The sequence below is a fragment of the Pleurodeles waltl genome, chromosome 10, assembly GCF_031143425.1.
Source record: "Pleurodeles waltl isolate 20211129_DDA chromosome 10, aPleWal1.hap1.20221129, whole genome shotgun sequence".
Taxonomy (NCBI): Eukaryota; Metazoa; Chordata; class Amphibia; order Caudata; family Salamandridae; genus Pleurodeles; species Pleurodeles waltl.
In genome coordinates this window covers 231,889,735-231,911,161 of record NC_090449.1, presented here as the reverse complement: position 1 = coordinate 231,911,161, position 21,427 = coordinate 231,889,735, and the positions used below count along the sequence as shown (strand labels likewise).

Sequence of the window (21,427 nt, the reverse complement as noted above, 5' to 3'; positions counted from 1 at the left end):
GTTACGAGGAGGCAGGCCTGGCTCCGTAACTCAGGATTTTCCTCTGATGTGCAGTCGACCCTACTGGACCTTCCATTTGATGGTGACAAGCTGTTTGGTGCCAAGGCGGATTCGGCCTTAGAAAGATTCAAAGAGAGTAGGGCCACAGCAAAGTCGCTGGGCTTGCAAGCCACTTTGTCTACTTCCTCCAGATTTTTTAGGAGGTTTCGAGGATTTGGTCGTGGTTCCTCCTCCTCCTTTCGAGGGAAATTCCAGCCTCCCACCTCTGCTCTCTCCTATAGATCTTTCAGAGGGAGGGGTAGGGTCCGTACCAGGGGAGCAACTCAGCAGCACTCTGCCTCTTCCTCTTCCTCTGGAGGGGTGCAGCAGGGGAAGCAGCCTTAGGCTTCCACCAATTCCCACTCACTCCACTCCTGTAGGGGGGAGGTTACTGAATTTTCTCCACAAGTGGGAGGTCATAACATCAGACTCCTGGATTACCAGCATTGTGAGAAAGGGCTATACCCTTCCCTTTCGGGAGTTTCCGCCCCCCATCCGCCCGCCCATCTTATTGTTCAGAAGAACACCTCCTGTTGTTAGAACAGGAGGTTCAAGTCCTCCTTTCAAAGGGCGCGGTGGAGTTGGTCCCAGAGCAGGAAGGGGGTCAAGGTTGTTACTCGAGGTACTTCCTGATTCCCAAGAAGGATGGTCGGTTGAGACCAATCCTGGACCTAAGGATCTTGAATTGGTTCCTCAAACAGGAAAAGTTCAAGATGCTGACCCTAGCTCAGGTGCTATTGGCGTTGAACAACGGAGATTGGATGGTGTCTGTCGACTTGCAGGATGCTTACTTTCATATCCCGATACTCAAGTCGCACAGGAAGTATCTCCGGTTTGTGGTGGGGTCGCAGCACTATCAGTTTGCGGTCCTTCCGTTTGGTCTTACTTCAGCACCTCGAGTCTTCACGAAGGTGATGTCGGTGGTTGCGGCAGAGCTCAGAAGGAAGGGGATAGCAGTATTTCCTTATCTGGACGACTGGTTGATCAAAGCCAGGTCTCCGGAGCTCGTGTTGCATCACCTGCAGTCGACAACCCAGTTGTTGTACGACCTGGGCTTTTCGGTGAACGTGCCCAAATCTCATCTAGAGCCCTCTCAACGCCTCCTGTTCATAGGGGCAGTACTGGATACAACATTGAATCGAGCCTTTCCTCCGCCTCAGCGGATTCAGGACATTCAGGCGTTGGTTCCAATGTTTCAAAGTGGAGCGGTCATTCCAGTCCTCAAGGTCCTACGTCTGCTCGGTCTGTTTGCCTCCTGCATACTGTTGGTCACGCATGCTCGCTGGCACATGAGGGCTCTTCAGTGGTGCCTCCGAAGGCAGTGGTCTCAACACAAAGGAGATCTCGAAGGCTTGGTGAGGATCTCCAGAGATGCTGCCACGGATTTGAAGTGGTGGATTGCGGACGGCAATCTTTCCCGAGGAAGGCCGTTCTCGCAAGCTCCTCCAGTGGCCACAGTAATAACGAATGCTTCCACTCTAGGGTGGGGAGCTCATCTGGGGGACCTGGAAATCAAAGGTCTTTGGTCTCCAGTAGAACAGATGTTTCATATCAATCTGTTGGAGTTACGGGCTGTACGTCTGGCTCTCAAGGCCTTCCTCCCGTCCCTTCGCGGTCAGTCGGTTCAGGTCCTGACGGACAATACTACCGCGATGTGGTATATAAACAAACAGGGAGGGGTAGGGTCTTACCTTCTCTGCAGGGAAGCTCTTCGACTATGGTCCTGGGCAAAGGACCATCAGATTTGCTTGATAGCAAATCATCTGGCCGGAGTCTTGAACGTACGTGCGGACAATCTCAGTCGCCATTTCTCGGCCGATCACGAGTGGCGGCTCCATCCAGATCAGGTCCATCTAATCTTCCAGATGTGGGGGTTTCCTCGGATAGATCTGTTTGCCACCCGGGAGAACTCGCACTGCCCGTTATTCTGCAGCCTCCAGTATCCGGTTCAAGGAGCGTTGGGGGATGCGTTTCAGATGACCTGGTGCGACCAGTTGCTTTACGCGTTTCCCCCATACCCTTAATTCCTCGAGTTCTGAGAAAAAACGCCAAGACCGGGCCCAAGTCATCTTAATAGCTCCGGATTGGGCAAGGAGGGTATGGTACACGGACCTTCTCCAACTCTCACTGTGCCCTCCGCTCCGTCTTCCTCTCAGGGCAGACCTCCTGTCGCAGTTGCAGGGGCAGGTTTTACACCCCCACCTCCAGAGCCTGCACCTTCATCCCTGGAGATTGAACGGGGCAACCTGAGTTCTTTCTCTCTCCCGCCTGATGTAGTGGATGTTATCTTAGCGGCCAGGCGACACTCCACTAAGTCTATCTACGCTAATAGGTGGTCTAAATTTGTGGTTTGGTGTGGAGAGAGGCAGATTGATCCCTTACGTGCTCACTTGTCGGATGTTTTATCTTTTGCATTGTCTTTAGCACAGAGGGGCTGTGCAGTGGCTACGGTTAAGGGATACTTGTCTGCTCTTTCAGCCTTTATTTGTCTTCCAGACCAGCCTTCTTTGTTTAAATCCCCTATAGTACTTAGGTTCTTGAAGGGTCTTATGAATAAATTCCCTCCCACTCCTTTCGTTATGCCTCAGTGGGATTTGAACTTGGTTCTAACTTTCCTTATGGGGACCCCTTTTGAGCCTATGCACTCTTGCCCCATGAGATTATTGGTCCTAAAGACGGTCTTTCTGGTTGCAATTACTTCTGCAAGGAGAGTGAGTAAGTTGCAAGCTCTTTCTGTAAAATCCCCTTATACATCTTTTTATGGGGATAAGGTGGTGTTGAGGACCAAGGCTGCTTTCCTTCCGAAGGTTGTTTCACCCTTTCATATGTCCCAGACGATTACTCTTTCCACGTTTTATCCTCCGCCTCATCCTTCAAAGGAAGAAGAGAGACTTCATCGCTTGGACCCAAAGAGGGCGTTAAGCTTTTATATAGATAGGACGAATGATTTCAGGCTGGAGGATCAGCTCTTCATAGGGTACGTGGGACAGAGGAGAGGAAAGGCAGTCCACAAGAGAACACTCTCCAGGTGGGTTGTTCTTTGCATTAAAATGTGTTACTCTTTAGCAAAGAAAGAACCCCCTGATGGTATAAGAGCTCATTCCACCAGAGCTAAATCGGCCTCTTCGGCCTTGGCTAGGGGTGTTCCTGTGGTTGACATCTGCAAGGCCACAACTTGGTCGTCCCTTCACACTTTTGCGAAGCATTACTGTTTGGACTATTAGGTCAGAAGGGATGGCCATTTTGCACGGTCGGTGCTGCAGGATTTCTTGGTTTGACCATTCGGGCACCCTCCACCGAGTGCGGTACTGCTTTGGGACTCTATTCATTAGGTGAGGAATCCACAGGTAGTTGTATCCATCAGAAGAACGAGTTACTTACCTTCGGTAACGACTTTTCTGGTGGATACATTAGCTACCTGTGGATTCCTCACGGTCCCACCCGCCTCCCCGTTGCCTGTCTGGTCTAACCAAGTAATTCTTGAGTGTGCTCCTCTTGGTTTTGAGGACTTGTATATATTTTGTATATATGTTCATATGTATATATATTACTCATATGTTTATTTATTTGTTTTTTTTTTAAAACAAAAAACAAAAAAGAGAAAAGAAGAATTGAGTGGTTAGACTGATGTAATTATTTACAATATCAATAAATTTTGCAAATTGTTCTTTCATCTCAATGGCCTATTATTCTCAGGCACGTAAAAAATGTTGGTACTGACGTCGGCGAGGACCTCTTATTGCCTGTATGACGTCAGACGGCGTCGCGTGGGCAGTTGTGACGTCCTCGTCGACGTGCAGAAGCTAGGAAGAAGATTTCCATTGAATGCTGGCGCAATGGGAGTATTCATTAGGTGAGGAATCCTCAGGTAGCTAATGTATCCACCAGAAAAGTCGTTACCGAAGGTAAGTAAATTGTTCTTCTCACCAAAAACAACAGCAAATTAGAAAGTGCTGACATTTTCACATCAAGCCTTATCCCTAGCCTTTACCATTCTGACTACCGTTAGTCAACATTCTTGTTTATCTGATTCCGTCCTAAGCTTCAGAAGGCTAAAATCAGCATTACTGTACCTGCCTCTATCTTGATATACTGAACAGAGGTTGTAAACATATCACCATGAGTTAATTGAGCTGGATTACTTTTCCTGGAAAGATAATGGGTAGAATAATTGTTTTTTCTGTATCATTGTATGGATGATCTGCCTTGAACACTTAAGCAGCACTTTCCCTTCTAAGCAGAGCTTTTCTTTTTGCCAAGTGCTATATTTGTAAAGTTTAGCAGACAGACTTTTAACTCCTAAGTCAACGAGGTTATGGAGAGACTCTTCTACCCTCTCTTCTTGAAATGTGGAAGCTGCTCCATGTTGAGCATTCCTCACTGGATATGACTGGTCCTCGTAGTGACCACACCTGTACTGGAGTTTTGTGGTGCCTTTGAAATTGGGTTTCCAGACAGAAAGGGATAATGGTCTCAATGCGAGCCGCATCATCCTTTGAGGCTAGTCCTTAGCAAACATTACTCTGGTTTCGAAGCTCCATTACTGCTCACTTATAAAGATGAGAGCCTGTATTTACACTGTGAGCATTAATTACAAGGCCTTACATGTAAGTGCCACTCTTTCACTTTCTACTTCCTTGGTAAATAGCCAGTTTCTGTGGTCCAAATTCATGCAGTTGCAGGAAATCCAGTTTGCTACTGCAAGTGGTTTGCAAAGAGTTCTGTCAGAATTTTTGATTGACTCTTCACAAAATAAATACATATTCAGAATTCAGGATGTCCCTTACCTTCATGCATTCCTGGCACGTAGAACATCTGTTAGTCATATATTACAATTTGAGATGTTGCATGCAGAGACTGATTAGGTGAATAATCATAGGTATTTTTAGCAGTTCAGATTTTTTTTAAATAATAACTGTCCACCTTTTGAATCTAAAAAATTGTGGTTACTTTTTAAGTGTATTTTATAACTAACTTCACAGGATACCAGATGCCCGTTATGGAAATCCTTGTTTTTCACTTTGATCACCAGTTATTCTTCATCTTTTACCCTGCATATTTGGTGCTTTTGAGCATCTACAGTGGCTGTGGTCTTCTAAACAAGCTTCAGCCATAAGTGTTCTGTTTAAATGTACAATATTTTTATTTTCAAATAACCACAACCTTCAAACTGCACCTGATATTTTGCACCTTGTGCTTATTTCTACTGTGTAAAAAAAACATTAGGGCCTCATGACGGGTGTGGTGGTCTCAAGATCGCCACACTTCCAAAGGCGGTCGGACCACTGCAGACAGGGCAGACCGATCACCGGCACCGCCAGGTTGCCGCCTGTCGACAGCCTGGTGGTCTCAGTGGTTGCAAGCAGCACTTCCCTGGGGATTACGAGTCCCCTTTCTGCCAGCCCTTGCATGGCGGTGTCACCGCCATGCAAAGGCTGGCGGAAAGGGGGAGTCAGCACTGTACATGCACTTGGCATGGGCAGTGCAGGGGCCCCCATGGCCAGCACAGTTGTGCATTTCACTGCCCGAATTACGGGCAGTGAAATTCGCAATGGGTGCCATCGCACCCAACGTGCACCACAGCATTGCCGCTGGCTCGATTACGAGCCTGCGTCAGTGGTGTGGTGAGTTTTCCACTGGGCCAGCGGGCGAAAACGCTGTTTTCGGCCGCTGGCCCAGCGGAAAACTCTTAATAGGGCAGCCACCATAATGCCAGCGGCTTTGGTGGTCTACAAAAAGGACCGCTGAAGCCGTGATGAGAGTTTTAGTCTCTAAGAAGGTACATTTTGATAGGAAAATGCTATCAAAACCAAATTCACTGTGTAATGTAATCCAGGGAACAAACACCCTGTGCTTGTGAGACATTTTATAAAAAAGAACCCTTATTAGCTTACATGGTGCCTCGTGGGCTTTCCCCTGTACATGATCCACCCGAAGGGTGGGAATAGGCTACTTACTGGTGGGTTATTGGGGAAGGTTGCAGCTGGAGTGTTCGAAGACAATCAAACATTATGCCACAAACCCACCTCCCCTAGATGTCAAGTGGTCTAAAGGGTTTTCACCTTCATTGATTTTTGGGGAGGACTGGGGAAGGTGAAAGGGTGCTGTTTGATGGTCAGTTTGGGCTTTTTCCTTGCCCAAATAGGCAATTTGCTACGGTAATCGCCAGATTTGCCTCCCATATCGGTGGAAAGACTTTTACCGTATGGAGGTCTTGTGGGGCATGAGGGCGGGTACCCACATTTTTACATACCCAGTGTCAATATGGTAAGATTTCTGGTCAGTAGTCACATCTCTTCTGCTTTCTCAAGCTAGAATCTATTCTGGACAGGCACAGTTGAAATTGAGAGAACCTGCATTTCAGAGGTGTATCTTGAAGTGTGCTCTGAAAGCACTGTTATGTTGGCCAGATGTACTGCAAACTGTACTGTATATTTCTGAAGTGCAGAGGCAAGTTGGTCAAACCACATTGATAACAGTGATGGTGTCTGCACGTGTGGTACAGTGAAGTCATCAGTCTTCCAGTGAGGAAGCCATGGTGGAGCGTATGCCATTAATGGCCCCGCACTGTGGTTACTAATCATTGGGTTAAGCGTTCTAACCAAAGGAAGCTTTGCTAAATAACAAGTTATGTCAGCGACTTCAAAGCCTAAAGTTAAAAAAAGTCTCATACTTGTTTAATATGTACACATTGCTTCCTGCGATATATATATATTTTTTTTCGATTTTATCAAATATTAACATTTATCCTAGTTTCTGTAAGGATGGCTCCCTACAAATTCAGAGGATAGATAACTCAAATGCCAATCTTGTACAGTTATCTTCTTCTGGTTATACCCACTTTCATGAGGATGACACTACAAAGATGTTAATGGTAATTACATTTGTAAAAAATCTGTACAGCAGGAAGAAATGTTTTATGCAGACCAACATTTGAACTTTGAACTATGTCTAAAGGATTGCCTTTTTAAAGAAATTCAGTACTGGCGAGACTGAAGTCCTCTGCATTATAAGAGCAATTGCCTTCACTAGGAGCTAAGCAGCAGAAGCGATTTGGTGGTAGCATACTGTGTAGTGATCAGTAGGAGTAAACAGGTTCTTTTTAAGCGGTATCTATGGAGGGAGGCCTAAAGGCTCAGTCTGTTAAGTTCCGTTGCTGTGTGCATAACACACCCTTAGCCTGCATTTGTTTGGTGAGTAGTTCTGCGCAGCACGAGTGGTGTATCTGCGCTGGGCGTAAGTGTGCCTGGGAACGGCACAGTATGGGTTTAATGCAGTGTTATGTAGTGCCTACATGTTAAATTTATGTGGTGGGTGCACGTGGGCCTATCAGTGATAAATCACAGGAAGAATACAGTGATGTGCAGTGTGTGTAAGCTGTATATATGCACTGAGTGTATCGATGCCTGTGATTGGTACATTGCATGGAAGACCCTGGGTTCCACTTTGGGAGAGCCAGGACTGCCTTGTAAAACACATAGAGGAGGTGTAGGTCCCCTCATGTTATTGCTGCATTCCTGTCAGATGGGTGATATACACATTGGAGAGGGGAGAGCCAGACATCCTCTGTAAACTTCAATAGGAGCTCTTTAATTCAGTGAGGGGTCACTAGGAAGGGGCCAGGGCACATCTCAGAAAGGGTATTATGGGGCTGATTAAAGAATCACAAAGAGTAGGGCTATCCTAGTGTGAACTCTAGTCTCTTCCATGGCCTGTGTTGTGGGGCTATCAGATTTGGAGTCTCTCCTGCTGTGACAGAATTATTTCAAGAGGGCAGAGAAGTGGGCACTTCAAATGAAGCAGACCCACAACATAAACATCAGCGACCCTAAATAACATTTGATGTCTGAAAATGGATTATAAGAACGGGGATTTGAGATTGCAAACATTCTCATCTTCCAAGCAGCCAGACAGACTGTAAGGAGAGAAAGCTCTGAAAAAACTTCTGCCTGTGTCCAGGCTGGGAGCCAAGGCCTGTTAGTCTCCTTGCTGTCTGAGGGAACATCACTTATGGAATCCAATACCGACTGCCCTGGAGCACTACCGCCTGCCTACTTGACAAGGTCAGTGTGCCTTGTGAGGAAGAGGAGAGCTTGGGAGGGGGCAAGGTCCACTGGGAATGCCGTCGGGTGGGCTCCTGTTGTGAGGTGTGAGGAAGTGGCTCCTGCACTGATTAGGTCAGTGCCTGTGTGCAAGGGAAAGTCAACTACCCCTGTATGACAAGTTAGGCCTGCCTTGAAGCAAGTTGTGGTGAACACTGTCACGATTGTGCCAGAGCCCGTGTGCAGCGAAGAGTTAGCAATTGCATATGCCAGGAGGGGCTGCCACAAGTGAACTTTAACAACTATGCGCTGATCAGGCCAGAGACCGTGTGCAACTGAGGCTCTGGAACCCCATAAGCCAGGAGGGACTGCCATGTGGACACTAGCTGTGCCTAGAGGATCATGCCCGTGTACAATAGGAATGCGGTGACCCCATATACCAGAGGGGTTTACCAGAACTAGCCAAAAGTGTGTACTGACCCAGAGTATCATCAGGGGAGTGAAACCGCTGAGGGAACCCACCCCATGCATCTCCCCCTAGACGAGGGATCAGCCCTGGGAACTTCTCATCACCCCCCACCACCCCTGTCATGGGAGAGACCAAAAGACTTGGCTCCAATGAGGAGCTGCGATGAACCTCTGGTAACTGCAGATGCGTGAATGTCTTTGAGGTCGGGGATCACCAAGTGACTCCTGCCTGGGCCGAGTGAGGTGAATTCACCTAGACCAGCTGCTGCTTCTCTGACACCAACAGAGGGGGCGTGCTAAGGAACTCCGGGCCCTCTAAGGTTGCAGGTGTGGTTAAGACTTATTCAGGCCAGTGGGCTCTGGGGTAACTTGCTGGCTAGAACACATTTGAGTTTAAAACCGAGTCAGAGTGGGCTGTTGAGACTCTGACTACTAGTGCGGCATACCCTGGATGTTGCCAATAGTAAATGGAGAAAATCACTATCTGTAGAACGAGAAGTGGAACAAGAAACCGTCACAGGAACGCTAGAGCCCCGACCTCAGAGTGATTGTGTAGCCACCACGTAAACCCTAGAGTCTCTGTCTCAGGGGGATTGTGTAGTTGTTTGTGAATCTTGTATTTTTTCCGTTGTGCAGTTAGTGGTAGAAATAAAATAATTCAGTGTTTGCCCGGGGAAACATTTTTTGTTGTGCACATTTTGGGTTATTAGCACTGTGTTCAGTCCCTAGTACCACAACCTCCCCCCACCCATACCCACCATCGAACCCCAACCCCCCTCCCTCACCCCCACAGGAGCCTTGAACTGCTTGGACTACACTATTACTGAGAGTCGAATGCTGAAGGGTACTTAGCCCAGTTGCTCCAAATCCATAATAGGACGGGCCCAATGACGCCAGGGGTCATTGGGCCGAATCGTGGTGATTGAAGCCTTTTATGCCTGTTTTCCTCATTAGACTAGAACCCAGAGGCAATAGCTAAGTTTGCAGCATCTATATTGGGGAAATGTCTGTTACAAATATATCAAGGGGCAGTTAGCCCCTCTACTTTACTGCTCAAACCTCTTGTGATTGGGCAAATTTCTGAGACAACAGTAAATCTTAAAGTGCTTAGCTATAGATGAATACTACTTGCGACCAGTTGTGAGATAAAAATATGTAGCAAGAGAATAATTGGGTATGTGGACTATGATGAATGCAGGCGAAGCAGAAGTTGGTATGTTGTCGCAATTATCATAACATTTGAGGTAGGTTGAATGACGATTATTGGACGATCAGCAGCATGCATGCTTCGTAATGAGAGCCTCATCCACAACTGGCCAAACCGGCATCCACCTAAATGTTCCTAACCTCAACATTCCATGGTCGAACCAATGCAAGTAAAACAAGGCAGGAAGTACCAGGAATAGGGAGGAAAACAAGGGTAAGTAGGAAGGACATTGTTAAGTATAATAAATGGCAATATCTAAACTATGTTTTAGGGAGTATTTTATTTTCCATAATGCCAGCAGATACATCGGAGCTTTTAATTCTGTGCCAAATAAAACATGCGCTCCCTGTTAGTCTGGTCTTCTTGTTGGCCTTCCAGTTCTGTGCATGTGTCGGGCCAGTGTCTTGAGTAGAGCAGAGTAGTGTTCCTGGTGCTGTGTTATCAGTCATCGAAGGTTTTCTTGAACAAATATTTTTTTGAGTTCTCTTTTAAAGTTGGGAGGCTGGGTAATGACTTTGGGAGGTGATTAGGTTTGTTCCATGGTGCTTTGGTACCTACATCTTAATAGTCTTACTGGTCTTACTGTTGGTATCCTTCTGTCTGAATTCTGTTTGGTGCTGGTGATAAGGCTGGCATTTCCCAAGAACTTTCTTAATAAAGCTTGCTTGGTTTAAACCATCAGCTGCTCTACAAACATTATCATTATAGCATTTTATTTGGTGGTCGATTCTTGGTGAACACACAATCTTTTTTTCTCTCTGCTTACATATTGTTTAATGCATCATTCTCAGTCACAGCACTGTTAATCGCTGCCTGTCTTCTACTTTAATTCTGAATGGCCACGGTTCTTCTACACTGAATGTACTGTCCTTGTTACTTTAGCCCCTTTTCCCTCTTGGTGCTATTTTGTTTTTTATAGATTGATGTGGTTTGCAGCGTAACATTTATTAATTTTGTTCACAAATTCTAATTAATAAGGTGTAATTCAATTCAACTCAACTGTTTTTCAGTATATGATACCTTAAAAGCATACTAACAAAATCCATGACTCTCTAAAAGAAATTGAGCATCTTAAAAAAAAAAACAAATCAACAAAATCAGGCCCATAATGAAAATCATATCCTAAACACCCCCTAGAGCATATCATTTAAGGTTATAATATAAGGGTGTCTATATAAATGTTAAAAAGGTCAAATTGTCAATAGAAATATTATAGAATACACAATACTAGTCGCCATTAGATTTTCTCAAGTCCATGTAGTGCAAATTGGCAAGTTATCAATAAATGTATTTTAAAATAGGCAAATTGTCAATAAAAAGTTTAAAAGAAAAATACACAAAGCTTATCACCTTAAAAGTTTCTGACACAACTATAATTACAGATCTTAATACAAACGAACAGTAGGAATTTAATCTCTATGGTAATAGCAATGACTACGTATATACAATAATAAATAACCATTATAAGTATGGGGTTTATGCTTTTCCAGAAAGACATTTGCCTCTAACATACCATACTGCTTCTAATAACCTTGCCATTGTGCATACCACCATCACATGTGAACTTGTTTTACTGATTCTAAGAGCCGAACGGCAATCCCTAATGTCCAATGATTTACATAATGGTTTTATCCAGTAAGCCCTCTGTTTCTTGTACACCTGACAAAAGAATAAAACATGTGCAACACTCTCTTGGGCCATGCATCCCATTGGCCAAAGGTTGGTTGGATTTTCCATTTGTTTCCATCTTGATGAAAAAGTCCGCAAGGGTAAAGATCCAAGCCTGAATCTAATTTAAAGTGCGCGTGCTAAGGGTGAAGTTATTATATCTAAAAAAATGCTCGTACTCGTAGTGACACTTTAATAAGAAATCCTCTGTCAGACTGGGTGATGGAACTAATGCCATCTTGTTTAGTTGCTGGCTCGACCAATAGACATCCTTCAGAATCTGGATGGTATTCTTTGGTAAATGAGTGGGATCAGACCAGTACAGGCCTGGGCCTAGCTTGTGGAAAAGAGTTTTTACATGATTGCACCACAGAACTTTCTCTATGTTGGGGGCTGCTAACACTGCTCTAAGCCACAGTCTATACGGGTATAAAATATCTGTAGACCATAATCTAATCCAATATTCGAGTGGCCTTAGGGCAGCTAACTTTGCTATAGAATACAGATTTGAATCCATTCGTATGGGCAGAGTGGGAGAACTCAAAGGCACTTTTAATGAAGTTTTTATATACAAATTTTCTGCTCTCTCCAAATCTTGCAAATTGCAGTATCCCCATAGCTCAGCGCCATAGGTAACTCCTCCTCTGACCTGACTTTTATAAATTTCCATTGCCGGCGTGATGGAATATTTAGATGACCTTGCAGCAAATCTCAAGGTGAAAGGTAGGAATATGTCTTTATCCAAAAAGTATTTCGCTATAAAGATCTCATTACTTGCAGGTGCAGTTGTTTCCTGTTTATAAAGATCTGTAAAATATTGCAGCCAGTTCTCAGCGGAGATATGACAGTCGGGTCTTGGGTTTTCATTGCGCTCTCTAGTGGCAATCAAAAACCAAAATTGATTGGAAGTTCTGTCCTTTGCTGCTAATAGCAGTTCTTGCCAGGTCTCCTCCTTCCATTTGGACTGACAGATCTTTATTATATGGGCGTAATCACGTTGTGCTAAGGTTAGGGTCTCTCTGTTATTTGCCCTTACTGCCTCCAAGAGTCTACTCTTGGCCTGTCTACACTCTTTATTGAACTATCTGTAATTACTCCCCCTGGGCTGTTTTTTCCCCTTACAAGCTCTAAGGAATAAATCCCTCAAAGAGGAAAAAAAATATCAAATGCCTGTCCAGAAGCTGTGTAGATGACCTTGTAGACGATGCACCTGCGGAAGAATAGTTGAGAATTCATTCATGCAGTTTAGCCATAGGGCCACTGGATTTGGCGAAAGTCTCCCATTTAATTAAGCGTTTGTTTTGTGCTAACAAGATAGGGAGCATGCCTTTGCATTCGCGCTGCACATTGGCATGGGTCGTGAGCCACCTCTCACACTGTACTAAAACGGGTGAATGGTCGCTACTGCATTGTTCCCCCACTTTAAGGTCTCTGAATTCATGCCAAATCCTAGCATCAATCAAAACAAAATCGATATGGCTGTTGTAATTCCCTCTACAAAAAGTTGGTTTGGCAGGTATGTCAGAGGGAAACCACCCATTTCCAGGGCGAAGGCCGTGCGTTAGCATAAGATCAATCACCTGGAGAGCCCAAATGCTAAATTTATGCTGGTTTCTTGTCGAGGAAAGAGAAGGAATTCCCCATGAGGGATATTCAAGTTGAATTAAATCCGAAAAGAGGGAATTTGGCTCCAGGGACACACTCCGGTCTCCAGCTATAAGAACGTAGTGGGTAGGAAGAAATTGCGAGACCAGTGCACTCAACATACTAATAGTAACGGTGGTTTGGTTAGGTGGGCCTGGTCTGTTATATACGTTGACACATACAAGCTTAGGGCCCTGGGATAGCTTTATAGAAATTGCCAATATGTCACATGAATCAACATCTATTTCCCTAGTTTCCCCTGCAAGGAGAATGTTTATCCATGTGATAAGTCCTCCCGCTGCCCGCCTGGCCTCTGATGGTCTTGTACTCTTGTAATGTGAAATAAACCCCGGTCTAAAGATATTCGAGTTAGACCATGTCTCCTGAAAAAGACAAACATTAAAAGTATCAATAAACTGCCCACACCCAGGATCTATAATCTTACTACAAAGACCAGCTACATTCCATGAAATTAATTCAGAATTGAAGGATCTTGGCCTCACAAAAGTACCCACTGTACAATCTGGAATAGGTGTAAAATGTAACTGCGCATTTATAGCTACCACATTTACGGGCTCAACCTGAACCATACTTCTAGCCAGTGGTTGATCCAATGATAATTGGATGCCTGGCCCTGGTATTGTATGAATAGACAAGGATAGAGATAGTCAATCAATAACGGAAAGATTATCGTGTTGCAGTGGAACTTGGGTCACAGGGAGGTGCTTACTCTTAGTGCCACTCGCCATCACATGTGCCAGGGAAAGCAAAGAGGTGCTCACAGTCCCTGTTCCATTGGGGCCCTCTTGCAGATCTCTGCTGTTTCTCAATGTATCATGTAATTTTAGACCTGTTCCTAAGGTTGTAGGTTGCTCCCTCTCGTATTCCATTACCCCTATTGTCCGAAACAATGTTAGAAACCGCCAAAACATCTACCCGATGCACCGGGCGGGAGGGACTAAGAACTATGTTCGAACCATCCCTGAGGGGGTTTCGTAGCTCTAAAGATAACAGGCCTTCCACTAGTTTGGGACACGTAAATGTTTATTCTTTTGTATCCCAACGCCCTGTGATTACTGTATGACGTGTGGCAGAAGTTATATCTGAATATATTATAGATCCGCACTGCCTGACGCGTCTAATCCAGTAGATGACTTTGTTCTTAAAGTACGAGCTACTTTCGCGTGCTAAAGGCGACACTGGTGGTACATTGCACATAAAGATTTGTTGGGCCCTATCATATGTCTTAGTAGGTGGAGCTTTATGAGAATGATTGCGAGAGCTACTCGCTCGAGAACCAAACACTAGATTGGCTCCCTTTTGCACTCTTAGTCCAGACGTCCACTGTTAAGCGCCTCCGGGCGCGAGAAGAATGGCAGGGGAGGCTTCCTGCCGCGAGGAAGTCTGGGGTGTGTGGTCCTGTGTCCCTCCAGGCCTCCGCACTGTTTGTCAATTCATGTTGTATTAATTGCTACATTTACAGAGGTTACAATGACAGAATTACCAGCGTCTTCAATCTTCCATTATCATTTTATTATAATTATTTTGTGGCGCACAGGACCAGTAGTAGTTGGAGTTTTCCTCCTGGACCCAAAACATCCTGTTTGCAACACATCAGTCATGCCTTCAGCTGCTTTTACTGCTTTGGTGATTTTATCTGTTCTTTAATTTATTAGGCACCTCTTCCGCGGTGAAAGAATACCGACTCTCAGAGAAGCTGTGATTGAATGCATACATTATAACCTCACCATCTTTTTCGATGTCAAGGGTCACGCGACGGAGGTATGCTGTAGAATAACTATGTGAAATCAGTGGAAATGATGTTGCGATTGTTCTGTTTGACTGGAAGAATGACGAGGAGACTGTGACTGATTTTAATATACATTTATTCTAAGTCCTTAAACATAGACAATAATTTACATTTATTTCACTTATGTTGTTAAGCAAAAGCTGTGAATTATATACCTTATTTGGTACCGATGAATCAGAGGTAAAGTGTACTTTGGAAGGGCATTATTTTATTATTATTCCATTAAAGTTTCATTGCAATTCAATTCAGTTCAAAAATAAAACCTTGCATGTTTTCAAAATCTTGATGAATGGCTCAGTAACAACTTACTTGAACCAAACAGCACAAACTCCAAATTGGGCACCTCTTCCCATCTCCATTCCTCCTTCCTTCTAAACCCAACCCCATCTCTGTGCCTTTTCTTCCTTAACCTTCCTACTACCTTGCCATTAGTAACCCATTGGAAAATCCCACTTGCACCACTTTGTAAAGCTTTTGTGACCCAGCCTGTTTCTGTTATTTCTGATATCTAACGGGTGCCTAAAGTAGCAAATGACTAGAGCCACCTCTGGATGCAGCTAGCCTCTGTTGGTTGGGGGTTGTTTTTGTTTTCTTATTCTGGATAGATTCTGGCCTGGTATCTTTGGTCGTGGTAGGTTCAACTAGTGGGAGTGTAAGGACTTATATTTGATGGCATTGACCATTGCTTTGGTCCCGCTGGGATCACCTATATATGATGTTAGGCACCTCCAGCTGGGCTTCATGGTGGAGGAATTCCTTGCTGTTACTCTGCAGGTGGGTTGTCCACCTAAGGAGAGCAATGTGCCAATATGCTGAGTTTGGCCCTCTTTATTTGGGCTGAACAAATCCATGCTCATCGTCCTGAGTCACTCTAAATGGTTCAGGCATGCTGACTGCAGTAAAAGTAGCATCAGTATTGTGGTGGGCTTTAAAAAAAAGATGACTGTAGGGAGGAATATGATATCCTCACAATTTTATTAAAATATCAAGCACTTTGCAGTGACTGTGGCTCTCCAGGAGCTTCACAAAGCTGTAAGTGGAATGTTCAATCCAGTCTAGCCACAAATGAACCAAATCAATCAAAGATGCAATTAAAATCTGTTGCACCACTTGTGTTCCGGGAGGCAACCTCTTTTGAGAAAGGTAATATATTTTATAGAGACATTGTCCAGTTAAGCAAACCTACTAGAATATCAATTTGTCCTTTACAGATTGATAATGCCGACTGCCTGGCAGCTGTTGATTTATTGCCTCATATATATGCTTCCACTCCATCCTTAGATGTAGTAACTTGCATAAAATCTGCAGCTACCTTTACACCGTGTTAAAGTTCTTGTTGTTGACTATAACAGGGCTTGCATCCAAGGTTAAAGATCTCAGTTGGCTGTCTTTTATAAGTGGTTACAATATATGTATGTTTCAGTAGACGTGCACACCCATTCCCTTATTTAAAAATTGTGTTAAATTGTGATATGAAAATATGTTTGATGTCGTGTGGCTGTAGATACACATGCTCTGCATACGTCTGCCATCTAGTATTGGGTACAAAAGGTTGCAAGTTGTTTGAGTCACAAGTTACAATGACACCTCCTCTTGCTGGTAATAGGCATTGACTCCATTGTTAGATTGCTTTTTTTCCACCATTGGGTCCAGTCATGTTCTCACCAAGCTCTGGATCAAGACCATCTTTTGGACTCTTCCGTTCAGGATATTTCCCATACCGTGGGTATTTCTGTTTTTAATGCGTATTTCCCACCTTTTGTGTTCCAGGATTGAAGAAACTACTCGTCAGATAGGCTGGCTTCAATCGAGGTCCTTCGGACAGCCATTTTCTCTGTCCCAACTCCACGAGAATGAGCTTCTGATGGTACTCCATTTCTGTCCTTAGTGCCACACGAAGTTCCAGCAGACCGACCACCAACCTCTGTTTGTCTCCGGACCATAAAAAGGGGGACTGCAAGGCCTGCCAGTCTTTTTGATCCAAGAAGACTTTGCAAGATCGAAGACACCATTGTCGAGAGATGCAGCGGCAAGAGATCGAGGACACCCCAGATGTTTTCGGACTCCAAGACACCATGTCCGAACTGGAGCAGGAGTTTCAAGAGGCCTCGGCTGATGAGGAGGAGGCCTTTTCTGTCGAAGATTTATACTCAGAGGTGGGCATGGTTCTTGAAATGTAAGACCTTCATCCAGCTCAACCAACTGTGATTACCAGCTCCCCTTCTCAGCCCAAATGCTCCTCTATCGGGCCGCCACAGCCGTTTGGCCATGGCAGGTACCAAAATATTCATTCGGAAGCCATGCTAATTAAGCCTAAGCCTACAACATCGGTACCAAGATGAACACCACCAGCCCCTGCACTGAAAGCTTCGGACTCCCATGTGTCACCACTTGTTTTGGCACCAACAGTTTCTGGATTGAAATTGAAGTACATCTCGGCGCCGAAAAAACTCAGTCACCGCACCTTTGGAGTAGGCGACTTCTATTGAGCCTATCCTCCACAAAATGTAGCAGCAGCTTGATGCCAAACAATCGCAGCATCATACTCCGCCTCACCCAGGACGTGTTTCGGCAAAGGCAGTTGTTTCCACACCTTCGAAGAGGCCATTGACATCCCTACTCCTGCTAAGCAGAAAATGATGGATAGAGACTCTACTGACAGTCACCCTCCTGCCTTCCTCTTCACCACCAACCACACCACCGCCTCCTGATTCCTAAAGTGATTCTCTAGGTATTACACAACAAGCTCCCCTCACTCTTTTCATGACATTCATGATACAGGGAATTATACTGTGCCCCTAGACACAGACCTATGGTCTCAGCATGATGTCGACCCCTATGCTGCCACTGATTTTGATGTCTAGCCAGCTAGACCATCCCCATCAGATGACACTACTTCCTTTCAGGAACTTATTGGGAGGGCAGAGACTTACCATCAGCTGCCCCTAGACAAAAAGCCAGTTAAGGATGATTTACTCTTTGAAACATTGACTACATTCTGTAGAGCCACACAATACCTCCCCATGGTCAAAGGTATGATGAGGCATGCAGGAGATATTTGTAAAGATCCTGCAAGGACACGCATAATCACTCCGCATGTAGAAAAGAAGTACAAAGCTTCTCCCTCAGTCCCAGTTTTTTTTTTAAGGTGAGATCCCTGCAGATTCGCTGGTGGTCTCTAATGCTAGGAAAAGTCTCTACTTGAACGCAGCTGCTGATGCTCCGCCTCCTGATGCTCCGCCTCCTGATAAGGAGAGCAAGCTTATCAATGCCTCTAGCAAGCATGTTGGTGCTCAAGCAGCAAATCATTGCCACATTGCTAACACACAAGGTCTGCTTGCCAAATATCACTGTGCCAATGGGACAAAACAGAGGAGCTCCTCCAGTATCTCGCAGAGGAGCACAGGAATAGAGGCCATGAAATTGGTGGTCAAGGACAGCTCATATCTAACAAATTAATTTGCATCAATACCAGTGCCCTCTTACATCGGCATGCATGGGTGCACATTTCTGGTTCTAAACCAGAGGTACAACAAACCACCCTTAAAGTCCTGTTTGATAAGGAACACCTGTTTGGGCCGCAGGTTGATCAGGCCCTAGAAGAATTGAAAAAAGATAATGAAGTGGCTAAGTCCATGGGAGTCCTCCAAACACCTGCTTCATATGAGGCTTTCGATAGTACATTATATAAAACCGCCTCCAAATCATCAGACACTTCCTCATCCTATCAGAAAGGTCAACCTTATTCATCCTCCCATAGAGGATTTTACAAAGGTTCTGACAAGGGAAACAACAGAAGAACACCTTTCCCTAGAGGGTCTTCCACTGCCTCCAAACAGTGACTCCCTTCACCTTCCCTCCGACTACCTTACCTCACTCCATCACTGGCAAAACATCTCAACAGATCAATGGGTGATGGATATTATGCAACATGATTACTGTCTGGAGCTCATTTTCACACCTCCAAACAACCCCCCTCGCACTCACAATCTTTCAGCAGAACATATCAATGTGCTTAAACAAACATTTGAGGCCCTACTAAGCAGAGGAGCGATAGAATTAGTCCATCTGCACCATTAAAGAACAGGAGTATACTCCCTCTATTTTCTCATCCCCAAAAAGGACTGCTCACTGAGGCCTTTTCTAGATCGCAGGCCTTTAAATCACTACATCCTCTCAGAACATTTTCACCTGGTTACGCTTCAGGATGTGATTCCTCTGATTCAGCAATGCAACTTTCCATCAGCACTGGATCTAAAGGACACCACCTTTCACATCCTACACAACCAGCACATTGCAAATACATCAGATTTGTCATACCAGGACAGCATTATCAATTCAAATTACTCCCCTTTGGGGGTACAACTACCCCAAGAGTATTCACAAAATGTCTGGCAGCTCATTTGCGCATACAAAGTATCCAGGTCTTCTCATATTTGCACGGCTTTAAAGCCAGTACCCTGGCAAAATGTCTGCACCACACTCACATTACCATAAACTTGCTTCATCAATTAGGTTTTACTGTCAATTTTCAAAAGTCACACTTCAATCCTTTTCAGATCAGCACTATCTAGGAGCCATTCTGAGCACACAACTAGGCCTAGCCCAGTGCAGCAAGGATACAAAACTTGCAGACACAACTCTCCCATTTCTTCCTCAATCATCAAGTCACAGTAAAATGTGGCATGAGGCTTCTAGGCATGATGGCCTCTTGTATTACCATTGTGCAGCATTCCCGTCTTCACATGTGTCATTTGCAGGAATATCTAGCATGTCAGTGGTCTCTGGCATAGGGTCGTTGAGAAGATCTAGTGGTTGTAGACAGCCACACTCATCGCTCTCTGCAGTGGTGTAATAAAACCAATCTTTTGAAGGGGTGGCCTTTCCTAGATCCTGTTCCACAGATCATTCTGACAACGGATGCTTCTCAGACAGGATGGGGCGCTCACTTTCGGGATCTTACAATCCAGTGTCTCTGGGATCCCACACATCGTACTATGTACATGAATTACGTAGAGCTTCTAACTGTTCACCTGGCACTCAGAGCGTTCATAGTTCACCTCATCAACCAAGTAGTTTTGCACAGACAGCATGACAACCATGTACTATGTGCAGAAACAGTGATAGGGGCACACTCTCTATAACTGTCTCGCCTTTGGCAGACAATTTGGCATTGGGCCATTCACCACAACATTTACCTGCAAGTAGTACACCTCCCTGCAATACAAAACAGCTTTGCCGACCTCCTCAGCATGATGTGGCAAAAAGTCCACGAATGGGAACTCCACCCTTGAGTCCTTCTTCCCTACTTCCAAAAGTGGGGGTTTCAGGACATAGATCTATTTGCAACAAAAGACAATACAAAATGCCCACACTTCGCCTCCAGATTCCTACACCCTCATTCCACAGGCAATGCTCTGTGGATAAACCGGTCAGGGATATTTGCCTATGCTTTTCCGCCTCTCCCTCTCCTTCCGTTTCTGGTTTGGAAGTTCAGGCAAGCATCCCTCAAATTGATATTAGTAGCACCCACGTGGGCCAGGTAGCCATGGTATGTCACTCTGTAAGAACTATCAGTAGTTCCTCACGAGAACCTTCGCCTCCAAACTGGACATTCTCACTCAGAACCATGGTCAAATCACCCACCCAAATCCCAAGCAATTGAATCCTGTGGTGTAGCTCCTGAAGTCACAGAGTGTGGATACCTTAAACTACCTCAAGAAGGCATGGATATTCTTAAGGTAAGCATGTAAACCTACTACTTAAGCATGTTATGCAGCAAAATAGAAACGTTTTGTATACTACTGCATATTCAAACAATGGGACCCCTCCAGAGTATCAGTTTAAGGTATTATTTTATATCTTTTTCATTTGCAGAAAGCAAACTTAGCATACACTTTCATAAGGTTACAACTGGCAGCTATAGCATCTCACCTTCCAAAAAGGTAATGTTCTTCCTGTTTCAAAATCCCAGTCACTAAAGCTTCTATGGAAGGGCTTAGAGTGATTTTGCTAAGGGTACCCCCAGTACCTCTTGGAACCTTAACATTTTACTCACTAGACTTGTTAGCCCACCATTTGAACCTTTACATTCATGTCCATTACAGTTTCTGTCTTAGTAAGAGGCATTCTTAGTTGCAGTGACTTCTCATAAATGTGCAAGTGAGCTCCAGGCTTTAACCTTGCAAGAACCATACTCAAAGATAAAGTAGTTCTGCGTACCAATCCACATTTTTTCACTGAAAGTGGTGTCTCAGTTTCATCTGAATCAAACTATTGAATTGCCCTTCTTTTTTTACACATCCTAACTGTTGCTGAACGAGCTCTCCGTACATTACATATAAAAAGAGCACTTATTTCTACATTGATAGAACAAAAAGATTTAGGAAAATGACACGTTTTTTGTTGCCTTTGCTCCACCGCATAAAAGGTAATCCTATTACTAATCCAGTATAGCAAGATGAATTGTTAAGTGTTATGCAAAAGACAGAAGGAATGGCCATCTCTAGCTTGCACCACCCCTAAGGTGTTCCATGCAAGGTGACCTCT

General features: G+C 44.6%; 1 protein-coding gene across 3 annotated transcripts in view; it reads left to right on the top strand.

Annotated features, from left to right (window-relative positions):
• GDE1 (glycerophosphodiester phosphodiesterase 1) overlaps positions 1-21,427 on the top strand; it is a 211,504-nt gene that overhangs the window by 101,815 nt on the left and 88,262 nt on the right. For all 3 annotated transcript variants that reach the window (XR_011199087.1, XM_069210239.1, XM_069210238.1), the window contains exon 3: positions 14,745-14,850. Coding sequence is in view for 2 of the 3 variants with exons in the window: in XM_069210239.1 (XP_069066340.1) it covers positions 14,745-14,850 (106 nt within the window). In the remaining variant the exon portion in view is untranslated. The remainder of the gene's footprint in view (positions 1-14,744; positions 14,851-21,427) is intronic.